Genomic DNA, 25,208 nt, shown 5'->3' on the forward strand with positions numbered 1-25,208 from the left:
TATAAGAAGCATGAAGGAAACACACTGCAGTCTTCCTCCTGAGCACAGAGCAAAGGAGTGTGACAAACAACCTGATGCTTAAATCCAACATGGCCAGTTCAAGAAAGCAATCGTAGGTCATTTTAGAGGTGTGAGTACAGGAATTCTGCGGGACACTTTGTGACCAGATAAAGTTCATTTCAGGAATGCAAGGTTGGCACATCAAAGGAACTGTGACTCTCAAGTTGCCAGATGAAAGAAGGATATTTGTCATCTCAGCTGATGCAGAGAGCATTTGCTTCAGCATGGTGTCAGTTTGTGACAAGAATTCTAGTAAATCTGGAGCCAGAGGAGCCTCTTCTGACTTGGAGGCCTGCAGTAGCCACCATGTGTGTGGTGGCATGCTGGTCATGGGAGACTCTCGTCAGGAAGCAGCTCGCGGCGTAAGGTGCTCTGCCTGTGCTGGGCAAGCAGTGCAGGGAGAAGAGCATGCTTGTCTCTAGGGTTGACACCAATGGGACTGCTTTTCTGCCCAGTGGCCTTTATATCTCTAGGCCCCCTTGTAACTTGACCCTCTGCAGTTGGGGGCCTTTTGGCTTCCTGCCTCTTCGTGGATACACTTTAGGACTTTGCTAGCCTAGACCACTGGGCAACTCTTGGGACACCTATCTCAGCTCCATCCAACACCTTCCCTTAGGTGGCCAGCCGTGTCTTATGTGGACAAGGAACAGACCATGGCCATCTCACCAAAACACATTTTCTACAATTGTGCAAGCTTACCTCATCTTTGGAAGTGGCAGGTTGCCCTTCTAGCTGTGAGGACCATGTACTGTGGACTCCCCACCCCCCCACACTCCACACTTGTCTATACATTGTCTGCCATATTTAATTGGCTCAGCCTTCAACATGCAGGTAGAATTTGAGCTCTCCTTGCAAGATCCTGCTTGCCCTTGGTCTGTGTAATACACACCTGCCAGTCTCATCATGATCTTCCAACCTGCCCTCCTCCCTACCTCCTCTTCCTCTCCATTATGCCTCATGGCCTGTCTGTTGCAGTGAGACAGCTAGCTGGAGCTTTTGAAGCATGCATCCCTGCTCAAAGTCTCCCAGGGTCGTGGGAGCACAAGGTTCCCAGTGCCCTATCTGCCAGCTCTCCTTGCTGGTCTTGCTGTCTGGTGTAGCCTAGCTGGTCTTGATTATTTTTGGCAATCTCTGACCTCAGGACCTTGGTGTTTCCTGTTACCTCTACAGGAAACACCTGTTCCCACCATCAGGCCATCCTGCATCTACTTGGCATCTCCCCTTTGAGTCTTTGCACAAATGCATCTTTGTGTTTGTAAGTGTGAGTATCCTTATGTTTGCAGGCTCCATGTGTGGATGCACGTGTTTGTGTGTGTGTGTGTGTGTGTGTGTGTGTGTGTGTAGGCTGGAGGTCAACATCAAAGGTCTTCCTTGGTTGCCATCCACCTTATTCTTTGAAACAGGATTTCTTGCTGAGCCCAAGACTTACCAGTTTGGGCAGAATAGCTAGCCACTGAGCCCCAGGAATCCTTACCTCCACCTCCCCCATGCTGGGATTGCATCACCATACCCAGAACTTCAGGTGGGTACTAGGGATCTGAACTTGAGTCTTTATGCTTATGTGGTAAACACTTGACCCACCAAACCATCTCCCCAACTCCAGCCTAAATGCCTGTATAGGTGACTGGCCATCATAGAGAAATCAGTCCTAACCCCAAACATGCACGAACACCCCTGCTGCTACCCCCTTTTGCCTTGTTTTCCCCAACATGTCACCTTCCAGCACGCTGTATGTAATAAGCCAGTAACAGTGGTTATATAGGTACCACACAGATGTGGTGTGAAGGTGGCACTCTGAGATCGGAACTTAGGAACCTCTAGCATGAAGGGTTGGCAGTGTGGGCTTGAACTGATGTGGCAGCCAGAAGAAAGGAGAGGCCGAGAGCCTTCCTGGGTGGAGCTGGGCAGGCCCAGTGGGGAGTTTGAGCTGCATCCCAAGGGGTGACAGTCAGTGGTCCTGGTTTTGAGGGGGAGTAGAATGGAGGGGAGCAAAGGAGAAGCACATGATTCTAGCATATGCCCGTGTCCTCCCTTGCCCCACGATGCGTTGTCCTCTCCGCTTTACTTCCTGCCCATTCCCCTAGGACAGCCTCCACATGGCTCCCCTCCTCCCACATCCTTTTCTACCTGTCTGGGTCCCACCCAGGCCAGTTCCACAAGTCCTTGGCTTTCTTTCCTTGCTGACAAATGGAGGACATTGTCCCCCCCCCCGCCTCTTTTTTTTGTTCATTCTTATTTATTTATTTGAGAGTGACAGAGAGAGAGGGAGAGAGAGAGAATGGGCGTGCCATGGCTTCTAATCACTACAAAAGAACTCCAGACATATGCACCCCCTTGTGCACCTGGCTAACGTGGGTCCTGGGGAATTGAGCCTTGAACCGGGGTCCTTAGGCTTCATAGGCAAGCGCTTAACCACTAAGCCATCTCTCCAGCCCGCATTGTCCCTTTTTGCTGCGAGTGGACTCTACCTGGCATAAAGGGAGTGCTCACCAAGCCTCTTTGTCACTAGCTGTTGCCTGGGCCCAAGAAAGTGAACAGCTACTCTCTGAAAGCTCATTCTCGGTCCTGTTTATCAGAGGCTAGGTGTTAGAGCAGTGTTTATTTCAGGGAGACAAGCTCTTTAAAGTGAAGTCATTAAGTAACAGTGCACAGACCACCTGCCCTGGGCTCCCTGAACCCTGACTAGATGACTGAGCCCTGCGGAAGGCCTTGTTCATGGTCACACTGATGGCTCTGCACATTAACAGTCTCTCCTTGTGTGTTCTCTTTCAGTCGGAACCCGAGGGCTTTTCTCATTTCCACTTGTATGTTTGTGCTGCTTTTCTCATGAGATGGAGGAAGGAAATACTAGAAGAAAGAGATTTTCAAGTAAGTAAACGATGGTTCAGAAAAGCTCAAGTTAGATCTTCTGCTGGGAGAGGGGTTTATTAAAGTGAGATCATGGTGGACTTGTGCCGAAGCTGTGAGCAGCATGGATCGGGTCTGTCACTGGCCTCCTGTCTCTAGGAAGCTCATGTGGCAGAGTCACAGAGCTGGTCGTGCTGGGTGCCACAGCAGTGTAACTGTGGCCAGCATCCTGAGCTGTTAAGTGTCTAAACTGTGTATCAAGCCCCTATCAAAACTCTGAGCTGAGTACTATGACCCTGGGGTGCCCAGATGCCCCATCCTATACCCTGGACTGTGACATGATAAGGGTTGTGCTAGGTGAGAAACTATGCCACTTGGGTTTCCAATTATTTAGGCTGTTTGGTGGTTATGTGGTCTGGGACACATTGCTTTGCCTCTGTGCCAATACTGGAGACTCCTTGTCAGAGGCCTTGTTGGACACAAGCCTTATCAGGCTTACCATATATGGGTGCAGTTCCCAACCTCTGGACTACCCCTGAGTGCTCCTGAGGGGAGGCCTGAGTAGTGTGGGGTCATTGACCCTTCATGGATGGGAGTGTGGACCAAGTGCTTCTGCCCAGCACAGGCCTGGTCGACATGGCCTCTGGACAGAGATGGGGAGTCTGGTGTATAGCAAGGAGAATACCCTCAGTGCGAGGGGCGCTGACTGTGGTCATTGTCCTCCACTGTATTCACTCAGCCCCACACCTGTCTGCTGAAGAGACGGCCCTGTGATCCTGAATCCCCAGGGTCTTGGCAGCTCACTGACCTCCTTCCTTAGCCCTGTGACTAGACAGTTCCGAGCCTGTGTGCTTCTGCTGCACTGCCCACAGCTTCATGCTCAGACCCCGGCAAGTGGGCAGCTGAGTGCTCGGCCTGGGAAAGGAGCTGCAGATAGAGCCCCTTCCCCTCCTGCCCTGGCAGAGAGTCTAGCCTGCCCACCAGTCCCTAACGTGCACAGTGAACAAGGAACGAAGCCATTTTCTTCGTCTTGGCTATTGTCTTTGTCAGTGCAGGGCCCTGTTCTCCTGTGGGGAGAGTATTCGTATGGTGGCTGGAGTCTCTGGCTGCCCTTGGCTCCTGGTTCCCTCCTCCAGCCTCACACCCATCATGGTGAGATGCCTTTACTGTCTATGCCCAGCTGCTGCAGCTGGGGTTGTCTGGCCCTCTTCCCTTTTGCACTCTGAACACAAAGGCTGTAAGCGAGTCCCCAACTTGTCTAGTCACCAAGTCTCTCCCTGTATGGCCAGCTTTGTGTCCCCTTTTCTCTGCTCATCCCCAGGGGGCACCGAAGAGCAGGGCTGGCTGTGCAGGTACCTCCTTGGCCTGCCCACCCCAACTGCCTACTTACTGAAGGGCCCTGCTCCCTTGGTGCAGCTCACCCAGTTTTCTGGGCCCACAGGGCATTGTACATCCCTCTAACTTCGGCTGGGAAACAATATCTATAAAGGCTCCAGGCAGACACAGTTGCCCTCCTGGGATAAGGAGCCCTTCATAGCTACTGTGCGTGGTCACATGCTTAAAGCACAAGGTGCCTCTTCCTCCACCTCTAGATCCCTCTGCAGTCTACGAAGTAGAGCCCAGGCTGTACATGTGGGACATGGCCCAGCCCCAGAGTGGCATCCATAAGCCACCTTTAACATGAGACCCTGTCTCTACCATTCCTAGCAGGAGCAGCCCTTTGGCTTCCCTTCCACACCCTGGCCCAGGGCAGGTTCATGTTGACCATGGAGTTTTGGCACAGTCCATATTCCTCTTGTGAGAATGTGAAATGTCACATGTGCCTGAACACCTTCGGAGGTAAGGTACAAAATACAGTAGTGGCTACAAGACACAAAGAGCCAAAAGCTGAAGCAATAGGGCTCTGCATTAGGGACATAGGACCCATGAGACAATGGGGCTCTGCAGCCGGGACACAGGACCCGTGAGACACTGGGGCTTTGCCTGGAGTACAAAAGGCCCGTGAGACACTGGGGTTCTGCGTGGAGGAGACAGAATTCATGAGACACTGGGGTTCTGTGTGATATACACAGGACCCATGAGACACTGGGGCTCTGCGTGGAGGAGACAGGACCCATGATGTTAAGAGGCCATAGCCAAGGATCACTTAGCTAGCCTTATTGCAATACACTTAAGAAACTCTGCTGTTCTAGCTGTGCTGTTGAAATTAAAGGCTACACCTTGGGCAGCTGAGTCTAAGATGTGGCTGGCCTATCCTGTGCCAAGTTCTGCTTAGTCTGCTGAAGTTCAAGCAGGACTAGAGACAGGGCTATCCTGCCGCCCTCCAGAGCAAATGGTACCAGGCCCAGGGCCTATGCAGTCCTGCAGCTGTGGTGGGGCCAGAGGTGGAGATGAGCTAGGAGGCAGTGTGATGGTGCTTTATTGTGCTTGGGCTGGAGGGAAAGTGTGTGATGTGTCAGTGTGCGTGGTAGCGATCTAGCTTAGGTCTGGGGAGATGGCTCAGCAGTTAAAGGTTTGCTTGCTCCCAAAGGCAGGTGGCTCAGGTTCGATTCCCCAGTACTCACATAAAGCCAGATGCTTAAAGTGGTGCATGCACCTGGAGTTCATTTGCAGTGGCTGGAGGCCATAGCATACCCATATCCAATCTGTCTTTCTCTCAAATAAATAAATTTTTTCTTAATTAAAGAGGGGCTGGAATGAGAGCTTGTGATGGGCCAGCCTGTGTACGACAGGACTGAGCCAAGTCATGGGATGAACCTGGCGTCCCTGGGAGCATGGGGAGTGCATTTCCAGCTGTGGCGCTTTAGGAAGTGATTATTTCTGGAGAAGCGGTAGGCTGGTGAGCCTCTGCTTCTGGAGTGTTCCAAAGGCTTCCAGAAGCCCTCTCTGCAGCACTGCGATTTCCCCTATGCTTGCAAGGAAATGCAGGCAGAGCAGGCAGAGGCTGGACTAGAGTTTCACAGTGGACCAGAGCCAAGCCTGCAGGCCAGAAGACGAGGTCGCTTCTGGGTGCTGCGGATGGGGAGAGGGTGGTAGGCCAGGTTTCTACCTGCTCCCCATGGAGGTACCTCCCTGAGGACCTGCTCCCGGGGTACTGGGGCCCAGGAGCTGGAGGTCACCTCCCTTGCCATCTCTGCCGGTGGTGTCCAGCTCTGTTTGACATAGCCCTTGAGTCCTGCCTCTAGGTGTTCATCGTGATGCCCATGAGACCTGCATGATGGACTTTCCTCCAGGGCTGTCCCACTAAGCCCATGCCCTGTCTGCCAGCACTGTCATGTGGGGATAGCCTTTTCATCACTTTTGTGACTGAAACACTCCACAGCAAAAGCTAACTTAACATGGCCAGAGCCTGAGGTGCAGCTGGCTCCCAGGCGGCTTTCTGAACACAGTGAACAAGTTGTAATTATTTGCATCAGAAATGCCATAAAATTAAAAAGTAGGTAAGAAACAGAAATGATACTGTTTGTTCTCAGCGAAGACTAAAATCTAGCAGAGAATTCACACACATAGCTAATACAATGAGATGTCCTTATAGAATACAGTGAGAGCAGCCAGACAGCCACAGTGGGTTACGCAGCTGTCTGGAGTGTGCAGAGCGTCTCCCAGTGATAGTGAGGAGTGGGAAACGAGCTCGCGCGGTACCTGATGACAAGCAGTCCTTCCTGACCTGTCTCAGGATTGGCAGGTGCGGCTCAGAGCAGACTGCTCGCTTCCTCCTGGCGGGCGCAGTGCCTAACCTTTCTGTAGAGGCTCTGCTAGTCCTTGTCCAGGGCTGACCTCTGACCCCGCACCCCATCTGGTGCTAGAAGAGTGTATCAGTGGCAATCAGAAGAGTCAGGAGCAGATCGCCACACCATGGCTCGTTGCTGGCTGGAATATTTCAAGACTACCAGTAACTGGGTCTTCAGGTAACATATACGCATGTAGGGACATGCGGTGTATGTATATGTGGCAGAAAACCATGACCCCAAACTGTATCCCTCTCTCTCCCTATGAGCAGTAAGCACCAGTATGAAGGTGTTCCTACTACCCAGAGAAAGACTGAACAAAAGCTAGCGTGCTGTTAGCAATGTTCGATCTCTCTCTCTTTGGTTTCTCAAGGCAGGGCCTCACTCTAGCCCAGGCTGAGCTGGAATTCACTATGTAATCTCAGGCTGGCCTCATACTCACAAGGGTCCTCCTACCTCTGCCTCCCAAGTGCTAGGATTAAAGGTGTGAGCCACCATGCCCGGCCAGTTTCTTGTTTGACCTTTTCTCTTCCAATTTCCCACATTTTCTTCAATATGCATACACAGCATTCCTTCGCCACACTTACTACCCACTTTCAGAGTGATCTCAGCATCGTGAGGGTCATGGCTCAGAGCTGTTCATGGCTCTAAGTTCCTAGTCCTTCCTCTGGATGCCATGGCAGGAGTCTATTGTCTTGACTTCTATGGTGGCTTGAATGTGGTAGTATGTTCACCACAGCCTCAGGGATTTTTGATTAACTTTGAGCTTGCAACTTGCTCCAGTGGGTGGGGCTCTGATGGGAAGGAGGTGTCAATGGGGACAGATCTGGTAGTACAGCCCTCACGTGTGTGGAGGGAAGCAGTTTGAGCTCTGGCTGTTCCAGCTTTTGCTGGCTGTTTGGTAGTGGTGGTCCCTCTCTTTGTCTGTCTCTCTTTGTGCTATGTATGATGAAATGAGCCAGTTTCTTCTGCTGTGGTGGAACTGCCCCTGATTCTGTAAGCCTGAAATAAGCCCTTTTCTCTGGTTGGGTGTTTGTCCAGCAATAAGAAAGTGACTGTGACAGTGTCTCAGCTCTTCAGCGTGCATGCACACACGCACAGAGCTCACTGTGTAGTGCTAAGGTGACTCACCTGGGGACCTCGGTGCTCACAGGTGACTGTGTACAGTGGCACCTTATTCTTCCTGAATCACCAAAGAGGGGTTGTGAGGCCAGCTGTGAACATGGATGCGGGCCAGAAGGGTCACAGTGTGGGAGGGGAGTGCGTGCTGCCGTTTCCCAACAGCTCCCAAGATACTCAGAGCTCTGAGGAGGCTGGCCCTTCTCTCCTCTGGCAACCACTGTGAGGAAGCTTCTAGAACTACTTGCTCTAGCCCATGGATGATTCTCAAGGCCACATCACACTCATTGGACAAGGCTTCCTCCCAGTGTCTCCTTGGCAGGACAAAGGGTTGGAGGGAGTCACTTCTCAGTAACCTCTGTGGGACCTGGGGGCAAACTCCCACACATGACCTTTGAGTCACCACCCAGACGGCTGTCCCAGCCTGGGACCCACTCAAGGACACCTGAGCCCTGCTCTGCACAGGGCACTCTTCACATGCCCTGGCCTCAGTCTGCAGGGGTTTGGTAAAGAGACAACTGGCCCCAATCATAGAGACCTCTCCTGGATATTTGATGGACGATGCCCTGAGGGCAACGGCAAGGGCCACAGTTGAGAGCTTAGCAGAGACCATGTGCTTCATCTTGCAAACGTGGAGCCAGGCGCCAGTTCCTGTCTTCCTAGACCTCACACATGGGTGCCGAGGTGTGTACAGCCCCTCTGGCCACAGAGTCATGGATTCCCTTTCATTGCTCCTGGAGAAGCCACAAAGCAGACACTTGGTGGCTAGCTCCTTTGGGTATTTGGACTGCTGGCATTTTGGTGATTAAAGTCCCCCACAAGGCCTATGACAACTTTGGGATCCTACCTGGAGGTTACAGTTGTCCAGAATCTCCATTGCTGATTTCTTCTCACTGGATGAAAGAGCCACATTTAGGGTTCCTCAGTCTCCACCTCTCCCTGAGGCCATGTGGAGCCCCCGAGGACTTCTTTCTGCCTGGACCAAGGGGCTGATGAGTGACTTTACCATTGCCCTCCCCCACCTGTAGTGTGAAGCCAGAGTGCCCTGGGAGCCCTGTGAGTAGCTTTTTCTCCCACTCTCTAGGGGAGTGTGAACTTAAGTTCGGGCCATTCAGGACTCTTGTGAAAGACCCCAGTGCCTCCAGCTGCTGTGCCTTATCCCCATGTGCTCCATCCTTCCATCTTTGAGCTGCTACATCAAGGACTGGGGAAGAAACCTGAAAAGAACACTTGCTGGTCAGATGACAGAACATTGGTCCTCACAGACTGCATCTATATGCCCTCCTTTGGGACTTCCAGCATTCTTTGGGCAAGCCCCTGCCATCCTGATGCACCGGCCAGAGCGCCTACAGTCAGATGCTGTGGGGCCTCATCCTGCTGCACAGGCCATTGCACTCAATGAGGCATTGTGCACTCAGTGTGCACCCTGAGGCAGCGTGCACTTCTCTGTCCAGTGGCTAACTGGGAGAAGCCGCTGTGGACTGATGGTGTTTTACATGTTTGTGTCTCACCCAGTGTTTCTTTGAAGCAGCAAATGTCATGAAATGCCAAAGTAAAGATCACTTGTCTCCTTCTTTATAATATCTAGACATTTCAGAGACAAAATTGGGTCAAGTGAGAACAGGTCTTAGAGTGGGCTCTTCCTTCCTGTGCTCTGCAGGTGGAGTAAGTGGGGCTTTGCCCGGCTGTGTGGGTTATGTTGCTGTGCAGGATTTGTGTGGTTGTGTGTTATTTCAGCCTCTTGAACCCTCCTTGAACTGGTCCTAGGATCTGGCCTGCCACATTCTAATGTGACATGATGAAATACAGGAAAACCACCGCCTGTAGTGTCTGGCCCCTTGGGAAGCTAGTGACAGATGCTTCCTGGCCCAAGGCAGGGTCCAGGGAGAAGAGAGACTTTCAGCCCACGTAGGGAGGGCAGAGCTGACAGGAACCTCTCCACATGGTTACCAACTGGGTTTCTGCACAGGTGACTAGGCTGCTGCTATAACTGAAATAGGAACGACGGTGTCTAGGGACAGGGAGGGTTCCATGGATGGGGGGGGGGTTTCCCACATGGTGGATAGTATACGGGAGCACATTGGGCCTGTTGTGAGTATAAAGGCAGCAGACACCAAGCCCTCAGCACCCCCAGGCTGGTACCTCCCCGACTTGTCACCAAGGCCCAAGGCCATGCAGGAGGACACAGAAGCAAAGGAAGGAGTTGTGAATCTACAGTGTCCCTAAAACAGGGCTGGAGTGCTGGGGATAGTGTTTTGGGGAGGGGCTGGGAGTCGTCCTTCAGGAGCTTGGGCACTGGGCCTGTAGAGAGGCTCGCAGCACAGGGGGACTTAGTTACTCCTCCTGGAAACAGAAACACCCTCCCAGACCTGCCCAGCAGATGTCTCTGACTTGATTCCTGATCTGATCTGTTGACATTAGAAATCATCGTCACACCCATCTCTGCTTTCTCTGCTCAGGGTTGAACGTGCCTGTCACCTTGTTTGGGGGCACCCATGACCTGGATACTGCAATCCGCAGTGCGCTCACACATTGGCAGAGACATGACTTTCCTGAGACGATCAGGAAGCACAGTGCATGTTTCCTTGTCTGAGCATACACGCACACCAGCACCTCATTTTCTTTTCAGACCTCAGGAGATACCCTGCTTAAATGACTCCTCTCATTATGATAACTGTGGTGAGCTGAGGTTTGAAGGTCCAAGTCATTTCTGAGTGAAGTGGGGTGTGAGCTGCAAAGTTTTACAGCAGCTTTCTTACCAGGATAAATAATTAAAGGTTGAGATGGGGCATGAGAAAAGATGAAAGGGGCAGATTGTACAGAGCTCTGGGTGGCTTACAAAGATCAAGTCCAAGGAGAGTAATGAGATTACTTTCCTGTGGCTCCATTAAAGCAAGAGAAATGTGAGCCACACGGAAAGGACAGCTTCCTAGCTGTCTGGTCAGGTGACTTGCTGGGGACCTCCTGCTGGCCCTGTGGGAGGTGCACACCTGGATAAGAAGCCTCAGAGGCGCTCTGCGGGCTCCAGGGCAAGGGCAGGCTCCTGTGGGAGCTGCCGGGCCTGGCCTGGTGCTGTACTCGCACCGAGTCTAAGCCGTCCTCAAACAGCAGCGCCCACCGCAGGTAGGGTACTAGGACGTGGCAGCTCTGGGGTCTGCTTCCTGGAGGGAATGCCCACGGGTGGCGCCAATGTAGGGGTCTCCTTTCCCTGTTGGGGTTGAGGGTACCCAGAGTTACCCATCCACTGGCCAGGAAGCAGAGGCAGAATAGTTGAGAGGAGGCATTGTGGGATGTTGTCATGTAGACTGTTGGAACTCGAGCCACTGCTGTTCTTCACATACATGAACATGTAAGTGCACACGGGCATAAATATGGAATGGCACATATGCATGTGCACACATGGACATGTGCACCCACATACATGCATATATGCCCTTGGATATTCCAATGGAATAAGGCTGGGAATAATTGGCAGTTTCTTTTCATTTAAAAAATATTTTATTTTACTTTTATTTATTTATTTGAGAGAGAAAGAGGCAGGAGGAGGGAGAGAATGGGCATGCCAGGGTCTCTAGCCACTGCAAATGAACTCCAGGCTCATATGCCACCTCGTGCGTCTGGCTTATGTGGATCCTTGGGGGTAGAACGCAGGTCCTTTGGCTTTGTAGGCAAGTACCTTAACCACTAAGCCATCCTTCCAGCCTTCTTTTTATTTTTTTAATCTAAAAAGCAAACCCTTTCTCTTTGCAAGTGGGAATTCTTGCTTAAATTTTTTCATGAAGAAAACTGCTTTGTGTACTCCAGGGTTTGTTTGGAGTTGTTCAGGCACACATGCCAACCCTCGTGCTTTGCTGATGACAAGGCAGGTCCTTATTTGAGTAGCATTTGGCCAGCTTGCTCGGTGTCTGTCTTGAGGCAAGTTGGCCCTGTTTGTGAGCGGGAGGAGGGACTGCTATCTCAGCCTGTGAGTGGCAATGGCCAAGTGTTCCGCTGAGCAGCTGGAGGAGTCGTTTCTTTGGCTAAATAAAGTACCAAGAAGCTGGAGGCGCCCGAGGCCCCAAGTGTAGACCTGTCCTTTTGGGGGTGCCTCACAGTCCTTTTGTTTGGGACATTGCCCCTGACTCATCAGACCAGACTCGAGAGCCCCTAGTGTCAGGGAGGCCTGCCGTTCATGCGTGTGCACCCTGCAGCCCTGGCCTCCCACGCTGCCTTGCTCCTTGCTGCTTTCCAGAGGATAGTCCCCTTGGAGACACAGCATGTGCTAGCAGGAAGGATGAGCTGTTCAGTCCTGGGCTCCACCCCTTCCACACTTGCACCCGGAGACGTGCCTTCTTCTAGGGAGAGGTGAGGGTCATGCTCCAGGCTTGCTGCATTTGCTCTTCCTTTAAGAACTGAGCTCTTGGCCATTTTCAGAGAAAGAAATGGAAGTTTGCAGGCTGCAGAAAATTGATTTTTTGCTCCGTGACTGCTCAGACACGCCTATATTTTTTATTAAATCATCCCTCTCTACGATGGATTTCACCTTTGCCGGGGATGAGCAGCCACAGCATCAGTCCGCCTGGCCAGGCTCTGAGCAGTCATCTCCGGCACCTGGAGTATGGGAGTGGGGGTCTTCTGCCCTCAAGGTCATCAGGTGTGGGCGCCCCCTCCAGGATCACTGAAATGCTGCACATGTAGCAGAAGCAATGCGATGGGGGTCTGAGCAAACCTGGGGGTCTTTGTTCACAGTCCGTATCTATGTACACATAGTGTCACCTGTTGAGAATGCCTGGCTCCTGCTCACCACGCTGCTTACCTAGGTTCCAGGCTTCAGGGCTGTTCATTTTCTTTTGTCTATCCTGAAACATGCGTTAGTAAGTGTTGCCCGTTGTATGCAGTGATTCTTGGGCTTTTTGGAGTTGTTAGATCCTATCATCAAATGTTCCAACATGTTTCTAAGGACCACATGTTGTGTGATGTTGTGAGTAGCTATAGAAGTTTTAACAGCTGTCAGCCTTTCAGCTTCATGGATTCCTTGACCCTAATGCAGATCATAAAGTCTGCAGAGCCTGCCTGTTACCCAGAAAGTTCCCCTCCTGGGCGGTGTTTCCTCGGTTCACAGAGTGTAGCCCAGGAGGGCTCCCTGGGGACAGTGGAGGAGAGGGATGGCCCTAGGTGCCCGGGTCTGGAGCTCAGGCCTCTGTGCTTCTCCCATGAGCTACGTGTGCACGGGCCTTTGAAGGACAGCGAGTTGTCAGGGCGTTCGCCGTAGGAAGTACCGTCCACCCCACTCCCTGCAGCTGCTGTTCAGCCTTTTGCAGAGTGGTTTGCTTTCTGTTTTCTCTCTTTCTAAATAGCTGTTTCTGGATTTCTCTGCCTTATGTGAATATCCATAACTGAAAAAGAACAATGAGAGCATAACTGTGAGCCTATTTTACTTGATCGTGCACATGTCATACGACCTCCTGATATTTGGTATGGTTGAGATGTGTTTCCAGGGGCTGTACATGTGCTGAGCATGCCAAGTCTTGTGAACATGGTTATAGCACCTCTCTCGTTTTTCTTGCCCCTGGCCTTAGCTGTCATCCCCTATCTTTCTGTGAGTGTCACTCGTGCAACCCAGACAGTTTAGGGGAGTCGATGTTTCCTCTGCAGCACAGTGGGCTCCTGGACCTTGCATCCTTTCTGGAGCCTGTCCTGCACCCAGCCTTGCTCTGCTGACCCCTGGGTGCCTGAACCCAGTCACCGTCTCCTGGCCTTTTCCTTTGGTGAGACACATCCTTGGGCACCTCCAAGAGAAGGTACCCAGGAGGGAGATGTGCTACCCTGGATCTGAGTGTGGGTGCCTGTGCTCTCTATGCGCATAGAGGTTGAGGCCGTTCTCCACGCGCCTTCGGCAGCCCCTCTGCTCACTGTCAGTCCACTGTGGTTCTGAAGGATCGGGGGAGGGGTCACCCAGCCTCTAGTCCTTGACTCACCAGCAATTGTCCCTCATGTTCCTGATCAGTCCTGTGACTGCTGTAGGCACTGAACATGTGTCTTCATTCAGGCCTCGGCTCAGATTTCAGAGGCAATCCTAGGAGTCCAGGCAGCTCGGAGTCCTGGCTGCCATGTGTGAAGTGTGGCGGTGAACTTCAGACGCAGCAGAGGCCCAGGGAGGCTGCAGACCCAGTGCCATAGAGCGTCTGCCAAGGAGGTGTTGGCAGTGAGTAGGTCGGCCTCAGGAGAGAAGTGTGTTGGCCACAGCTGGCAAAGCCATGCCACACCAGCTTGGCCCTGAATGTCGGGTGTGGCGCTCAGGGATTTACTCTGCACCCTGCTGAATTTCAGTCTTGCTCCCATTCTTCCTTTCTCCCATTCGTTCCTTCTGAGTGGAGTACTTGCTCTGTGCCATAATTGAGGAGCCTGTGTTTGAATTTCATAGGACCACAGCTGAGACTGTCTTGAGGAGACTTTGCATTTGGGTACCTGAACAATGCTCGGGCAGCTAAGACTCTGGGAGCCCTTGGTGATGGGCTACATGGGTTTAGTTTGAGATAGACGTGACCCTGTGGGTGCTGGGGTAGACTGGCAGTTCTCCACCTTCTCTCATGTCCCAGCCTTGGACAGCACATAGGATGTGTGGCTCCTGCTCCCCCACCACCCTGGATAAAGTGAGGTGCTAACAGCATGCAGAGATGGTGTCTAGAGGGATGTGCGGGGTATTCGTGGTGTATGAGGATGGCATCCAGAGAGGTGTGGGGTACTCCCAGTGCATGGAGATGCTGAGTATCTAAGTAGCCTGTGACATTGTATCGTAACGGCATAGATGCCACTTCAGGTGACGATTCCATGTGAGTTTGTGGCAAGGTGGTTACCATGGCTTCGGGACAGTGTGTGCACTCATGAGACATGAAAAAACTGAAAACCATAGATGGGAATTAGCATATGTGGATGACATCTGTAACAGGCAATACCCCGTACTCTGTGAGGTGTGTGAGTGCACGTCCATGTGTGTGGATAGTGGTGGACAACAAGTTGTAGGTTAGAATTGGTCGCCCCAGTTCTAGGTGTACACAAGAACTTAGCATCGTAACCTGCCTTAAACAGAGTACCTGGAGCTAAATAATTTCAAAGCACAATTATAAACACGCTACCTCGTCTTCAAAGAAAAGCAAAACATACTCAGTGTGGAGTTCAGTTGTCTTTAATTCTGTGGGCTGGGCCTCCGTGGTACCTGGGTCAGGGCCGTCCTAGCTACGAGCCAGCCTTTGCGAGGAGGCCCTGTGCTCTCCATGGTGCTGGGGACCTGCTGTGTGGCAGGTCTGCCTGCAGGTTCTGCCACTTAAACTTTCAGATGCCTCAGAAACCCCAGGCACAAGGTGTCTCACGACTGTTGATACACAGTTCAACTGTTTGCATTCCATCAGCGGGAGATTTCCTCACTATGCAAATGCCACAGCGTGCTTTTGCATTAACTGAGGCGGCTGTGATGTAGGCGCTATGCTGTCATCGTCCCCCTTGCACCCATCACTGACTGACACGTGTGCTCCGGCTGTAATGCCTGCTAACCTCTGCTTTGAAAACGATTTGCAAACCTCTGAGCCTTCTCTGGACAGCTTCCTCAGGCCAATGACAGGAGCCTTTGCTCCTTCCCTCCCTTTCATACAAGAATTTTCTCTTGTATGGGGAGGGGATGGCATATCGACCCCAGGACTTAAACCCTTGCCAGCCAGCTCTGGTTACTCCACAGGGGCACAGACTGCGCCTGCACTGGAGGAAACATGCTCACAGGCGAGGGGAGGGAGTGAGAGCTGAGGATTTAGCCAGCATCTGTCTCCCTCTCTTTCTTGCTCATTTCTTTCTGTGAATTAATCTTGCCATTAAGGAAAAAATTATACCCACCGTTCAAATCATTAATTGAAAGGCCCTTATTATCTCATTAATGGTGTTTGATATCTAAGGCAGATAAACTTGGGAAGCTCATCTGTTCAGTCCCTGAAGAAATGTAATTACATCTTGGACCTTATTAAGATACCCCTCCCTTAGCTGTCACGTGTTCCACTTTGTATCCATTTGTGAGCATCCAGTTTCGCCTGGAAATAAAGTGACGCTGGCTGTGGAGAACATGTTCTGTGGGAGCAGTGGCTGGCCAGCAGCCCCGCCGTTTTCCTGATGTCCCTGCTGGCCTTGTTGCAGACCAGCTGCCGGTGGTGGTGGGTGAGGGGCTTAGCTTAGAGGAGCCACATAGGCATAATGCTCACCAGTGTGCATGGCCAAGATGAAGTGTACCCGAGACTTTTATGGGAACTGTGGGTTTAAAAAGGCAGAAAAGACATGGTTGCCCAAGGTGGCTGTGCTACCCAAGCCTGGAACTTGCTTCCTTCATGAGTCAGCTCCTGATCTGCTGGTGCAGAGGCCCTGGTGTGGCATGGGTGGTGGCTCTTCTGCTTATTTAACCAAGCTGGAGAAGGGGGCTTTGTCTTGGAGATGGCCCTCAAGGCCCTCTGCTGGGGAGGGACATACAGTGCTAGAAGGGAGGCTAGTGCAGAGTGGAACCCACAGGCTTGTGCCCAGGCTACAAGTTTGCCCAGTACTTCCCCCCAGGTCCAAAGAGCCTGCCTCTTTGCCCACCAGCTCATGCATGTGGCTAGCCTCTCAGGCCTTGGGCAGCCTGCTGGGTGTGTGGCTAAGCCAGGCCTCAGGTGTAAAGAGGCACAGGCTAAAGCTTTGCTCCTGAAACCCTGAGCCGGCATTGGGGCTCCTCCGCCCTTCCTCCCATAGCACGGAGCTGGCAGGTCCTCAGTGGAAGTAGAGAAGCGGGAAGCCGCGGGTGATATGGAGGTCCCAGCTGCGCTGTCCGAGGGGAGAGAGAAGGCCTGGTGGCCAGCCTGAAGACCCACAGACTCAGATGCCAGCACCGAGCTCCTGTGGAGGCCAGCATTTGTTCCGTCTCTCACTGCCCCACCCTTCCTGCCCCTCCCAGGCCTCCAAGGGCCTTCTAGTAGGCATGGCTGCTGGGCACTTGCTCCAGTCTCCCTGCACCTGGCACTGTGGGCAGGCCTCCTCTTGGGCTTTGTCTGCCATAGGATCCAGCTCAGGACTTTAACCCAAACTGTAAGAAGTCAAGGGAAGTCAGTAGATTTGTCTTCGCTTGTCAAATAAGGCAAAATTGGGAAGTGCTTTACCTGCCCCCCTCCCCAGCCTTGCTGGGGGAGGCTTGGCTCTCATCCTCACTCTGAGCCCTGTGACTCGAACAGCCATTTGTCCGCCGTTCTCCTTGCACCCGGGCACCGTTCTTGGGTGGATGTGAAAACCCTCTGGGGTGCCACTGGTGCCTAGACTCAGTCTGCCCTGCAGAGTCCCCCAGACCTGCCCAGCTCTGCCCTGCCATCACATCTCAGCCACCTGTGCTAGGGGCAGGAGTCAAGCAGGAAGTGATCATGGTGACATGTAGCAACTGCTAAGTCTTCCCTCCTGTCTAGCCCAATAGCGAACTAAATAGGATGAAGGAGCTGAGGGCATCTCCGGGCTGCCTTACCGTCCATAACTACCAAGAAGGCCCTGGTCATACGACATGCGTCTTCTGTCACCTCATTAGTGTGAGGATGTGTAAGCAGGATAGGATTTCCCAACTCAACTTTGGGGTGTTTTTTGAGATAAAGCACACAGAAGTAGTTGCATTGATCTTTTAATTACTCATGCAAAGAAAACATATTTGCTCTTCTCATGTTTAATGTTTCTGATTCTCAGCATGGCTAGTGAGGCTCAGGCTCCAGAAATGGCAGGCACTGCAGCTGGAACCTGTGGGCCTAAATTGGTTATTGCTGAGCCTCAGACCCATAGTTTGGCCTTCAGCAAGGGGCCAAGGTCTCCCCACCACATTCCACCTTCTCTTCTCCATCAGGGCAATCTGACTTTGGGGGGCTAAGGGGCACTATGTGCCCCTTAGCATCCTTTCCTCCCCTATATGGCTCCTCCACTGCGGTCACCAGAACTAGCCAAGTGTCTTGGCCAGGCTGGCAGACTCCAGCCTAGGTTCTGGGATAGATGTGTGTCCCGAGTGCCTCTGAACTGCCTGCCTGGGGGAGAGGAGTGTGCAGAAGTCTGCTGAACATCTGAGGTGGAGTGGAAGGTAAGGGGCATGGGTCCTGGCTGGGGGTGGGGTGCTCGGGCACAGAAGAGGGATCGGGGTGTTGCCTTTTGTGAGTGAGGTTGAGTCCCAGCGATGCTGGTCAACCCTGGCCTCAGCCAATTGCTTCTCCTGTGGGTTCATGATTTCCCTCCGTCAAGCAGGAGCCAAGGATGCCGGGAACATGGGCCTCCACGGCGTGTCATCTTGAGTGCCACTGTCTGTCAGCCAGTCTCCCTGTAGTCCACAGGCGTAGATCACCAGGTAGCAGCATGGCAGCTGTCTCTTCCCAGCACCCCTAAGTGCGCCTCTGGGCGTGGTCATGGGCACCAGTGAGGACACATATTTTGAAGCACTTGGCTCCTGGGGTTTCTCTGGGCAGCTGCTGGCACCATGCGTCTCTGGCCCCGCCTCTGGCTAGTCCACCATGCTGCTTCTCCCCACTGGGGTTTAGGAGTGGGTTTGGCAGAGACTCGTCCTTTGAGAGCCTCCTTGGTAGGCTTGGGCGTGTTGCTTAGCCTCCATATGCTTCCCAGTTACCGTATGTCTTGGTCACAGGCTGCTGGGACAACAAATCATGGCCTTGACGCCTGCAAACATGAAGTTCCTTCTCTCACAGGATGTATGTCCAAGGCCAAGGCTCTGGTGAGCTTGGGTTCAGTAAATGGCTATCTCATCCCCTGTTGGCAGAGGTTGAGACATCTCTTTTATTTGGGTTCTAATTCAGTGGAGACTCCTCTTGTGATCTCAGGCTTCCTCCTTGCCATTCCAAGACCTTGTGGTTAGGATTACAGCATGTGAGCTTGCAGAGCCTCGTGAGACAGAACAGGAGAGGTCTGGTAGTCTCCAGAGGGTGTGTTTTCTGTGCTTTCATAGAAGGCCAGAGCTGCTTGGGAATCCTCCACCCTGTGTCTCTCAGACAGCTGCCACCAGCCCAGGATACGGCCCAGTGTCCTTGCTGTACCTCAGGATGGGGTGGGGGTGGGGCAGGAACTGGGGTTGGGGCTGTGCTGTGTGAAGTGCTGTGCACTGGCTGTAACCACTGTCACTGCACCCCACGTCTGCAGCTGTCATGGCATCCAGCACAACCTTCGCCGTCATGTCATCACCACCACCGCCGCTGCCACATCTCAGTTTGGCACGGTGGGTGCCCCTCTGCCCCGTCAATAAGACAGTGGAGTACAGATGACCCCAACATGCGACTGCGAACTCTGGGGCCCAGAGCAGAGAGCGCTGTGAGAGGGAGCAGTTCTTTGCCTGCCTGAGCTCCCTCCCAGTTCTCAAGGGAGGAGCTCTGTCCTGTGCACGCACGGGTCCCTGTGCCGCAGCTTAGGCCGCAGGAAAGCCTGGTTAGGTGGTACTGCTCAGCCTTTCCAGGACTTCCACCTGGACTGGAGCAGGAGCACCATCAGGAGCCGCATGCTGCACTTTGTGAGTCCTGTCTGACGTGCGCAGAGAGCCCTGGCCGTGGATGGTGCTGCACCTCACTCCTCACAAGCCCAAAACCACCCTGCCAACTCCTTGCCTGTGGCCGTCCTGCCTGGTGGCCTGGCTGGGAGCTGTGTTGTTTTGACCTGTGTTGGACTGATTGGTTTACACTCATCTGTTGTCATTTAGCTCAGGTACAGCAGGTACCAAACATGACACACCCCTGACTGAATGTCAGGCAGAGTCCAGCAAGGCAAGTACTTTGGAGAGTGCCTCCCATTGTGCCTGCACCTCCGTGGACCTGCTCTTCGAGCCCGGAGCTTGCCCTGGGTCCTGCAGCTCCCCCTGGCTTGGTCAGCCCGTGGTCCACATTGCTCAAGGGCAGTCTGTTGTCGTTGAAGGCTGGTCACAGTGGCCTTGGCCTGGGCGGGAGGACTGCTCTCATGTGGCGTGCCATGGCTGTCTTGTATATGGAGTGCAGAACGGGAGATCTTCCCCTGTGGATAAGAGGAAGCACCTCTCCCAGGGGCCAGTTGGGGTCTGCAGGACACTGGTCTCCCTCGCCACTCAGCAGGTGCCTAGCTTCCCTCCTGGGGAGGGTGAGTCTGTGCTGCCCCTCCCCTTGCTGTTTTGCCTGGCTAATATGCACATTTGTATTCATGAGTCACTATGGAGCCTCATTCTCAGGGTCGTGTTTTATGTCTCCAAATAATCCCTTTGTAATAAACCTAATTCCTGCCATACATGAAAAGCAGCCTACGAACCTGTCACCGAGTCAAATGATGTGGTATCTCCTCTTCTATTATCGCTCCGGATTGGAATCTCACTCTAAATCTCAATCTGTGATTCTGTCTGTGCCCACAGCCACATTAGCGTCCTTTGTACTCATTACCTGATGACACTCTGTCACTGTGGAGATGGGGTGCCAGGAATAGCAGTGATGCCCAAAATGAAGCCCAACAGTTTTTAAAGCAGTTTCTCCTCATTGGGCACAGTGGACATAATTTTGAGCAAAAATTGAGCTGCATGTATTTAGAAATCAATTGAAAAGATCACATCACTCAGCTCTGCATGTGTGCGCCAAATCCATCCATTCTTCTTGGGCTGGCTCCGCTTGCTCTATTGTTTGCAGATGGAGCTCGTCAGCTGTAAACCGGACTGTGTGGAGGAGCCCACTTCAGGAAACAAGGCTTGATTGTCCAGAAGCTAGTCTTGCTGGGCCTTGCTCCTGCAGGCCTGGGAGCCTGGCTTGCTGCCATGGGGTTTTCAGGTTTTATAGCCTCCACGGTCCTGTGATGGGCCTGCCATGCTGGAGCGGCTTGTCTGTGAGGGAAACTTGACTGCCCCATGCAGTGAGCACAGGCAGCTTAGAGCTGGTGTGGACTTGGGCCCTGGGCCTCAAACTTCAGAGTGACGGGCCTCAGCAATACATCTCCGCTCTTTCATGACTTGTCTTTACCAATGAAATGGGGAGTTTGGGGTTCCTTGTCAATATACCAACATGCCAGTGCACTAATAAATTTAGATTGCCCCAGATTTTTTTCTAATGAATTTAAAGAATTAAAATCCATAGACCAGAGGGTAAGGTTTAGCAGGATTTTATTAGGTTAAGGAAAGGAAAGAGAAGAAAGTGTAGGGAGCTCCTGCCATGTGGGGGCAAGTGACAGCAGAGAGTCCATTTGGAAGTAGGGTGGGGTGTGCCCTAGTCTCAGCCCCACCAGGCCAAGACGAGAGGAGGCTGACCAGGACCTGGAGGCTCAGGATAGCGAACAGCAAGCAAAGGGGGCTTGTCCCTGGAAAGAGTATGCATATGCTCAGATCCTGGTGACCTTTTGCGGGGGCGGAGGGGGGCTGTGCCCTCAGCATCCAGCCACTGTAAACGACTTCCAGATGCATGTACCACCTTGTTCATCTGGCTTTACGTAGGTCCTGGGGAGTTGAACCTGGGTCTTTAGGCTTCGCAGGTAAGTACCTTAACTGCTGACCATCTCTCTAGCCCTGAAAATTTTTAATAGTTAATGTATACTAATAAAGAAATTAAAAAAAATCCAGAGTATAGAAAAGTAAAGATAGGAAGTTATTTGATATTTTTGCTACTTTTGGTATTTTTTGGCTTTAAAAATTTTGTAATTTGTCCTGGTTTGTGTTCTTGAATGAGTACTGACTTGCATTTCCAGATTTATGTATGTTTCATAGCCTTTTTCTAAGAAATGGCCCAAATCCCATAGCCTTCAGGGCTAGACCTCAGGTCCTCGCACTTGTTTGAAGGTCATATCTTCATCAATACATCTTCATAAGCAGGGTGGCTCTGGAGAGAGGCCTGGGCATGTTCCTAGCAGTTTTCACCTTCCCTGCTTGTAGCCCTGCGGGCTCCACAGCCTGTCCTTTTATGCTCTTCCATTCTCACTCAGGTCCATGCATCAAACTCAAGTCTTTGGTCACAGTTGCTAGGTAAAACAGGTGATGAGACAGCATACATGACATCAGGTAAAGCCTACAGGCTTCATTCCACCAGAAAGAGCTGCCCCGTGGCCGCTTTGGCCTGGGCAGATACAGCTGCTATCCTTAAGGCTAGCCCCTCCAGCACTGCCTCTTCATCTCTACCTAGGGTATCCAACACCTTTGCCTTTCTATTATCAGCAGGGATAATCAAAGCAGATTACCTCACAGTTGGGACTGCAGGAGCTGATTTCCACTGGTTGGTGAACCAGGCAGCCAGATGTTTCCTTCACTAGATGCTCTGTGACTTGGTGGCCTGTTCTAGATCTAGCCAAGGCAGGGCCTTGCATGCTGGGCAGCAGGAGGTCTTCTCATCCAAGGAGGGCCTGGGGCCTAGGCAGGGAAAGGGTTCCTGCCGACCTTGTTCCTGACGCTGTCTGTATCTATAGAGGGCTGTCTGCACATAGCTGAGTCCAGCAGAAACTGTGTGTCCTATTTGGTGGGGGCTGTGGCTTCTCAAAGGACACACACACCTCTCCTTCATTTGGAAAATGCCATGGACCAATGTGAGAGTGACGCAGCCTGACCCCGTACGCACCCTCTTCTCGGCAGTGAGAAAAGGAAAGGTGGCCCGGCCAACTTATCGGGGCTACGGTGAGGTGGGTAGGAAAGGAGGCGCTGGTGAAGCAGCAGCAGGAAGAGGAGTCAGCAGGAGTGTCTCTTAGGGGCACAGGACTGCTGGTGACACGTGTGCCCAGTGACCTGTCCACGGTCGCGTGGGTACAGTCTTGGGAGGTCTGTGAGCCGGTGGAGGTGTGTTCGTGGTCTACAGCTCATTAGCATCGAACCTGTGCAGAACAGAACACGACTGCTGGACAGCCTGCGCGGCCTCCATTCATCTCCCTCACGTGGTCTTAGAAGTTCTAAAAATAAGCCCTTAATTAGACATTTAGCCAAATGCTGCAGGCATTTCTCCTGTGTTTGGCTGCATGGCTCATTCTTCTGAAGCAAAAGCTCCCATGTGTTTGATGCCATCCCTGGGCACAGAAACTGGCTGGCTCAACAGACGGTGGGGGGGCACCCCAGGGCTGGCCTGTGCCCAACCTGGCAGCACTGTGGTGGCTCATCTGATCCAGATGGGCCAGGCAGGGAAGTAGACTCAGTGAGGTGGGCCAGCCTCAACCCCAGGAGCTTATAGAGGCGAGAGAAGGTGGAGTTGATGTGGGCTACAGATGTCCACTGTGGAGAGTCAAGAAAGAAGGTTCTGGAAGTAAGCTAATACTGGAGCTGGGCCACCTTGGAAGGTCCTTGTAGTTGGGGTATGGGAGCTCTGGGACTTTTCAACATTGGTTGTCTTGTGGATTTAATGACTTTGTGGCAATATGTCTTGGCCATGGTAGGTCTGTGGTCCCTAGAAGGTGCCAGTTAAAGGGCGCTGGAGCTATGTGACACACTGTCCACGGGGTGAATCTCAGTTTCAGATGAGCACACAGTATGGCCCTTACCACATGGCAGCACATAGCAAAAACCCAGTGTTCCATCAGGACGCAGAGGGCTAGCCCTGCGCACTCAGGGACAGCCGAGGCCCTATGCCTAGCACAGCCTCTCTGCCCAGCTACGTATTACCTGTGAGGGGAAGTTGATACATTTCCCTAAGAAAAACCTAGGCAGAGGGCCTGATGTGTTGGGCTATGACTGTCAATCAGGCCAGTGCCATCAGTGATTCTGTGACACTGTCATTGGTCACTGTATCATACAGACCAAACAGGAAATGGTGCCTTCTGAGCAACCATCCTGATTCAGCCATGGGCTGGGAATTTCAGGTGCCCACCCAGTGGCATTGAGAGGCAAGAACACTGAGCCATCAGCAGCTAGCCAAGGCTCCCGATGCAAACCCTTGGCAGGTGGTAAGTTTACAGCTCAAGGCCTTGGCAGCATGTCCCATCTGGGGGTAGGAGCATTTCTGCCCACAGCATGGTGCCCCAGCACCTGCGTGGTTCAGCTGATTCTACAGCTGTGCAGGTGCCCTGTGCCTGGCCTCCTGCCTTGTGCTCCTCAGCTGGCTCATCTGCATATCCATTCATGTATTGACATTCTCAAGGGTTAGCCCTTGCTCACCTTGGGACACAGTGACAGAAGCAGTGCCAACCCCTGACTCCTGCCTGCTCTCCCACCTATTCTGCCTTCCCAGGCTCTGAGCCAGGTCCTTCTCTTTGTATAGCTAGAGGTGTGCCCTTACCTTATCAAAGACATACTGTCCCATGCAGACTCAGGCTCCCATGCATCACACAACATGGGACTTTACTGGTTGAGGGGAGATGTGTTCCTGGCTTCCGTTGGTGGGTAGGTCATCAACAGGCTGTGGCATCACTGGTGAGTGTGCACACGAGTGGCGCATGGTGGGTAGAGCCCTTCCTCCTCTATGCTGGAGCACTGGTGAGTGTGCACATGAGTGGCGCATGGTGGGTAGAGCCCTTCCTCCTCTATGCTGGAGCACTGGTGAGTGTGCACACGAGTGGTGCATGGTGGGTAGAGCCCTTCCTCCTCTATGCTGGAGCACTGGTGAGTGTGCACACGAGTGGCGCATGGTGGGTAGAGCCCTTCCTCCTCTATGCTGGAGCGCTGGTGAGTGTGCACACGAGTGGTGCATGGTGGGTAGAGCCCTTCCTCCTCTATGCTGGAGCACTGGTGAGTGTGCACACGAGTGGTGCATGGTGGGTAGAGCCCTTCCTCCTCTATGCTGGAGCACTGGTGAGTGTGCACACGAGTGGCGCATGGTGGGTAGAGCCCTTCCTCCTCTATGCTGGAGCGCTGGTGAGTGTGCACACGAGTGGTGCATGGTGGGTAGAGCCCTTCCTCCTCTATGCTGGAGCACTGGTGAGTGTGCACACGAGTGGTGCATGGTGGGTAGAGCCCTTCCTCCTCTATGCTGGAGCAATGGTGAGTGTGCACACGAGTGGCGCATGGTGGGTAGAGCCCTTCCTCCTCTATGCTGGAGCACTGGTGAGTGTGCACACGAGTGGCGCATGGTGGGTAGAGCCCTTCCTCCTCTATGCTGGAGCAATGGTGAGTGTGCACACGAGTGGTGCATGGTGGGTAGAGCCCTTCCTCCTCTATGCTGGAGCAATGGTGAGTGTGCACACGAGTGGCGCATGGTGGGTAGAGCCCTTCCTCCTCTATGCTGGAGCACTGGTGAGTGTGCACACGAGTGGTGCATGGTGGGTAGAGCCCTTCCTCCTCTATGCTGGAGCACTGTTGAGTGTGCACACGAGTGGTGCATGGTGGGTAGAGCCCTTCCTCCTCTATGCTGGAGCACTGGTGAGTGTGCACACGAGTGGAGCATGGTGGGTAGAGCCCTTCCTCCTCTATGCTGGAGCACTGGTGAGTGTGCACACGAGTGGAGCATGGTGGGTAGAGCCCTTCCTCCTCTATGCTGGAGCACTGGTGAGTGTGCACACGAGTGGAGCATGGTGGGTAGAGCCCTTCCTCCTCTATGC

At 52.8% G+C, this 25,208-nt stretch overlaps 1 protein-coding gene across 3 annotated transcripts in view; it reads left to right on the plus strand.

Moving 5' to 3' along the window:
- The window catches only part of Tbc1d22a (TBC1 domain family member 22A), a 306,659-nt gene that overhangs the window by 249,833 nt on the left and 31,618 nt on the right, over positions 1-25,208 (plus strand). For all 3 annotated transcript variants that reach the window (XM_004650395.2, XM_045153248.1, XM_045153247.1), the window contains one exon: positions 2,833-2,928. In XM_004650395.2, the coding sequence (XP_004650452.1) occupies positions 2,833-2,928 (96 nt within the window). The remainder of the gene's footprint in view (positions 1-2,832; positions 2,929-25,208) is intronic.

The sequence above is a fragment of the Jaculus jaculus genome, chromosome 6, assembly GCF_020740685.1.
Source record: "Jaculus jaculus isolate mJacJac1 chromosome 6, mJacJac1.mat.Y.cur, whole genome shotgun sequence".
Lineage (NCBI taxonomy): Eukaryota > Metazoa > Chordata > Mammalia > Rodentia > Dipodidae > Jaculus > Jaculus jaculus.